This window comes from Indicator indicator, chromosome 6, assembly GCF_027791375.1.
Source record: "Indicator indicator isolate 239-I01 chromosome 6, UM_Iind_1.1, whole genome shotgun sequence".
Classification (NCBI taxonomy): Eukaryota; Metazoa; Chordata; class Aves; order Piciformes; family Indicatoridae; genus Indicator; species Indicator indicator.
In genome coordinates, this window is record NC_072015.1 from 21,179,891 (window position 1) to 21,185,890 (window position 6,000).

General features: G+C 37.0%; 1 protein-coding gene across 1 annotated transcript in view; it reads left to right on the top strand.

Moving 5' to 3' along the window:
* SEMA5A (semaphorin 5A) overlaps positions 1 to 3,200 on the top strand; it is a 281,365-nt gene extending 278,165 nt beyond the window's left edge. The window contains exons 20-22 of the mRNA XM_054381978.1: positions 281 to 328; positions 864 to 1,075; positions 3,081 to 3,200. Coding sequence (XP_054237953.1) covers positions 281 to 328; positions 864 to 1,075; positions 3,081 to 3,200 — 380 coding nt within the window. The remainder of the gene's footprint in view (positions 1 to 280; positions 329 to 863; positions 1,076 to 3,080) is intronic.
* Positions 3,201 to 6,000: the final 2,800 nt, after the last annotated feature.

A 6,000-nucleotide genomic window follows, 5' to 3' on the forward strand; every position in this document is an offset into this window, starting at 1 on the left:
AACTCCACAAAGAATGTTTTCATGCGCAAAACTAGTTTTTAATTTCAGAGATGTTTCAAGGCAAGAATTAAAAATGTTACTGCTTTTGCTTGGGAAACTAATGAAGCTGAAGATCTCATGGAACCTTTTTTTAATTCCACCACACAGTCAAAACCTTTTTGCTTTCAATTTGGAGTGAACATAGTAGAATAACTTTATAAATCCTTACTATGTTAAACAAACTGGTAGTTCTCTGTATACTTTTTCTTCATGGTATAAGTGGTTTATTTATTTTTTCTAGAAATATCAGTGGCACGATCCAGCAGCATAGAAGAAAAAAGATGTGGCGGTAAGCTTTTCAGCTCTAGATGTATATTAAAAGCAGGACTGTGATTCAAAGATATCAAGGTTTTGTTCATTCTGCCACACATCACTATCTGTAAGAGAAAGAACTAGAAGAAAGCAGAGATGGTGATGGTGTAGCTCACTGGGAAAAAAGCTATGTATGTACATTACCTACTTAATTTTTATATATAACAAGACTTTGCCATAGAGTCTGAAGAAGTCTTTTGCTAAACTATTGAAACATATAACATGCAATTCATTCATCTGTTATTTGGATTCTAAACTTGTTTAAGCATCTTTCAAAAATCTCAATCCTAATACTTACAGAGATGTATGGTTATCTAAGATTCTTGTAATCATCCCTTCAGGGAAATGCAATGCATTTACTACTGCAGGAATAAACCATTGTAATTGAAATGTTCCTGGAAAACACAGGAAATTTCTCTTGAGTCAAACACTTGCCTACATTTTTCTCCAAGCTTAAGCTTTTATTGCTATTTTTTTAAAAATAAGATTGTCTTCTGCTCTCCACTCTGCAGAGTTCAACATGTTTCACATGATGGCAGTGGGATTAAGTAGCTCTATACTTGGTTGCCTTCTTACCCTGCTTGTTTACACTTACTGCCAACGATATCAACAACAGTCCCATGATGCAACTGTCATACATCCAGTGTCACCAGCTCCTCTAAATACCAGCATTACCAACCATATCAACAAACTGGAGAAATATGATTCTGTAGAAGCCATCAAGGTGAGAAATGGGTTGGGAGCTCTATAATGTACAGTGTTTATGGTCCTACACAAGAGTTCTGCTGTATCAAAGAATTCTACTTTCTAGTTTTCTGCAGTGGCATTTGAATTCAAATTATCCTGATTGTTAGTGACAGAAATAGATTTCACCTGACGAATTGTAATTACACATTCTTTGCTTTGTCAATCCCTATTAGACAGGAATTTAGATCTTGTGTATATGTACCATTTATACAGCAGCAGCCTTTTCTGAAGAAAATCAGACTACCCAAGTTTTGAGTCATGTTTTATTTTCCCTAATTGTGTTCACTAATAGCTTATTCAAGAAGTAAATAGAGCCATTATAAACCATCATGCCATATATCGAAGTTACTCCTTCGGCCTTGATGATAGGGTGTCAGTGTTCATCTTGCTGTACTCTGTCTAGTCCATGAGATGTATCTGGTGAATATATTCTAGGTCAGACTCTCAGCAAATGTTCATAGCCTAAATTCTCTGTAAATGAGCAGATTAGATGTACATTGGCTGAGAGTCCGGCATGGTATCTATATTGTTGCTCCCAAATACCAGTTTTCTTTTAATGGCCTTTTGTGCTTTTCAAATCCACTGAATTAAGGAAGTGTGTGTTCTGAAAAGACCTAGTTCAGTAACCAGATTCCACAGCTTATTCATGTGGCTGCAAAGTTTTTTGAAAACGACAATTTTTCTTAAATCCTACCTGGATGATTGCCTCGGTTTAAAGAGCAGACAGAAATACTTTTACTCTCAAAAGAAGTAAAATAAACACATTCTTGTTGATTTGGATAGAAATACAGACATTGTGTTCAAAAGGACACAAGAAAAATACAGAATACAAGAATCCTTAACACCTAATGCGTATACAGGGTACACGAAAATCCCAGAAAACCTTCCCCCCACCAGACTAAACCACAACCCCCAATTGCTCCTTTTCTCCCCACCTGGGGTGTAACATACGCCTCTTTCATTCCGACCCAATGCTAGGCTGGATTCAGGCTGGCCAGGCCTGAAACTGCCTTCCCTTAGTCCCTGGCATTAGACCTAAACAGGGCAATATTGCAGAGTGAAAATTACGTTGGCCTTCAAGGCCACTGGAACTATCCTCCCCTGACACCAGATAAGGTAGCTCGTTGCATCCAGGGAGAAGAAAGGGAAGAAAAGAGAGAGATAATAACTTTGCAGCTAAATGTACAGAGATAGCAGGATTATGGGATTGAATAACAGAGCTACAATTTTCCAGTCCATCCCCTGGACCTTTCTGGTCCTCCTGGAGAACTCAACTCTATGGTTTTTTAAAAAGACACTGGCTTTAAACCATGACAATAATCCAGTTTAAAATTTCTGCATTTTTCTGCTTAAAGATATTTATAAATAATTTCATTAAAAATGGCAAGAGAAGTCTAGATATTTTTAATCAGTGGTGGAGTATGTACCTAATTTAAAGCTTTTCCAGACTCTACTAGTCATCTCTTTGGATAGCTACACATAAAAACAAAACAAACAGAAACACACACAAAAAACAACTTTAAAAATTCATATTCTAAATACTCGTATTTCTTAGAAAAACAGAATCTGTACTCTTTTGACCTTCAGACATTTCTCCTACATATTGCATTTGGAAACCATGGAATTAATGAATGAGAAAACAGTTCTCATTCAGTAAAAAGATGGTTAAATCATTCTAGTAGGACGAACCGAATATGTATGATTGAAAAGTATTTTTAATCATAAAGTTAGTTTTATAATGAGGAAAAGTATCTGGCTTTACTTTCTTAAGTAACATTGCTTTTTTTTTAGGAATGTTGTTATGTAAGCAGATAAATGCAAATTCAAGTTTTTTGTAAATGTGCAAGTATTTCTCAATGCATTTTTGACTGATTTAGTATACACAGATTTTTGCCACAAAAATTGCCTTGGTGAAATAGCAGTTAGTGACTAAATTTCTTCTGTCCTTACCATTTTCTTATCTCTTCTATTTTTCTTCCCAGGCATTTAACAAAAACAATCTGATTCTGGAGGAGCGAAACAAATACTTCAATCCACATCTTTCTGCAAAGACTTATTCCAATACTTATTTTACAGATTTCAATAATTATGATGAGTACTAATGGGCTTGTGTATTTTCTGGCCTCCTGTAACTCCCCAGCCCCTAAGGCTTGTACTGCTTGATTGCTCATGTGTTTGAGGCTTCAGAGATGAAGTTCAGAGACATTTCAAGCACGACCTAAGCCATCAATGTCCCATTGCTGCCAAAAGCTCAAAAGTCCTGTTTGTGACATGATGTTTTCTTTGCAGAGTGCAAGGTTAGCCTTCAGTGTCGAGTGCAGCTACAGACCCTTGGTGTTGCTGGACCACTCATGAGGATTGAATCGCTTCAGTTAGTTTCATAAACTTCCATTCAGACTTCTCTAACAAGTGACTAAGTAATTTCTGAGCTTTAAAAAAAAAAATTGCCCCTTAAAGCTGTGCCAGGAGTACACATTTACAAATTTCTTGTTAGTCATTGTCTTCTATTTCCGTGAGGTTTGAAAAGGGAGCTCTGCTGTTAGCCATGGAGCCCTCACTGCAGCCTCCTGAAGTTCATACCACCAAAAAGAGCTCACACAGTGCTGGAAACAAGAAAAAAAAACATGGTGGCTTAGCAATGCTCTGCAGCATCTGTGGGCTCTGTAAGGCTGTCTCTCCAGGCTGTAAATCAGTCCAGCTGCAGTTCAGCTGTTCAAAATGTGGAGACTAAGGCCATACCAAGAGACACAATCTTAGAATTAAAGCAGAAAGCTACAGAGTTCAGTTGCGAGTCAAGCCCAGTCACATAAAGGCTTCACCTAGTTCAGTTTAATTTTTGGCAGGCTGGAAGGGCATGTCCCACAGGGAGATCGACCCCTTGGTCGAAGAAGGGCAGGTAGGAGAGGCACACCGGAAGGTTTTTCTGTGTGGTGGTGGCGGTAAACCAGCCTTGCTGCAGCACACAGGTTTGCAGGAGTTGTGGCATCGCACAGGCTTTCCCTCTGGTGCATGCATGTGGGAACCCCCTCATTTCTGCTGCAGCACTCACTGTCAGGCTGGTCACAGAAAGATATGACCACACCACATTTGGTGTGTTGTCTCAGGGCTCTCAGGGGTATATAGGCATAATCACAGATCTGCTTTTCTCTTTCTGGCTTTTACTTTACATGCACGTGTCTGACAAACAAATCTGGCTCCAAAAATGCAGAGGTATTTGCAAAGCATCGTCTCATCTTGCTGCTGTGTCTGACCCATGCTAGTCAGCCCCTAGAGGAAAATTCTTAAGGTGTTTTAATTGATTATCTTGTTGAACTTCATTAATGTAAATATTTAAAATACTGTTTGAGTTTTAAATTATCAGTTTTAATTCCATTCATAGGTGCAGGTGAGGAAACACAAAGAATTTTTATACGATTTTTCTTTGTTCTGTCTGTCTTCACTCATATTCATATCATGCCTATTTTTTTAATCTGAAACTCCACATGTGTAACTAAAAAGAAAAAGGCAGGGATTTGTGCCAGATTTCCCAGAGTCCTTAGTAGTAAGGCAGCATTTTCAATTCTCAGAATCTTGTGAAAAGTAATTAAAAGTGAGTATAAGGGATTTAAAAATTGGGCTTTCAGTTTTTTGAGCATGCTAGATGCAAAGATCATGTCTCCAGAATACCAGGAAAGTATGCAAGGAAGAGCAGATTGGATGTTTCTATTCTGTGTTTAAAGCCCTTGTTAATTAGGTTACACTATGATAGGCAAATAGAGAAAAACGTGTACAGATTGTAATGATTCACAACTATGTGCAGAAAAAAAGGCAAAAAGTACCAAGAAACATTTATCATGTGAGACTGCATTTGAGCACTACTTTGGTGGTCCCACTCTTACACAGCAAGGGTAAACACTGTCTAATGACAGCAATGCTGAATGGGGATAGATCTGAATGTAGCACTATGCTTCCAGTCTCTGTTCTGCAGTAAAATGAAAAAATTTGCAAAGCAAGTGGTCTTTGAATAGCTCTGCAGTAAAATGAATGCACATTTACCATCTATGAAAATAATTAAGATCAGCCACCTATTTTTAGGTGAATAATTCTTGTTGTTAGTAACTGTCAAAAGAAAGCACCCTACCCCTGCATCAGTTCATCTTCAGAAAGTATAAAAATACAGGTTTTCTAAAATGCATGATTTTTTTTTTAGCTGATTGTTTTATATAAAAGGATTTTTTTTCTGTAAGAATATTAAGTGAAACAGATAGAGAGGGGGAAAAAATGGCTGATTTCACTCTGTTCATGCCAAAAGATAAAATGTACATTTATATATAGTAAAGAAAATAAAATATATGTTGCTGCCACTGCAAAGAAAAAGCAGCACATGCACATATATACAACACTTTCTCTATGCCCCTCTCTGCCCCTGTACTAACAGCACATTAGTCTGCCTAATGGATTTTGTATTTAGACTATTAGTTATGAGACCAATATCTTCAAAATATTTAAACTATGTATTTTTACTTTAACATGTTTTTAATTAAAATTATCTTAAATAAACTTCTTTCCCTCTTCCCCCCCCCCCCCACACTCTTCACTAGTTTGAGGCACACCTATCTTTACAGTGATCTATTTTCCATTCCTTTCATGGATATGTGTTAGATACATATCATATATGTGGTAATTATACCATAGGTTGTGTATATGATCATAGGTAGAAATGCATTTTTCATATGTTCATTCTGCTCATACTTCCATCTCCAAAAGGAGAATTTCCTGTATTCCAGATCTTTTGAGAAGCTCCCACATGGTATCATTTAAGCACCATGCCAGCTTATCAGAAAAGTTTCTATTAAACATTTTTTCATTCATCTTCCTAAATGACACTATTGTAAATCACAGGCTGAGGCATATTCAAACATA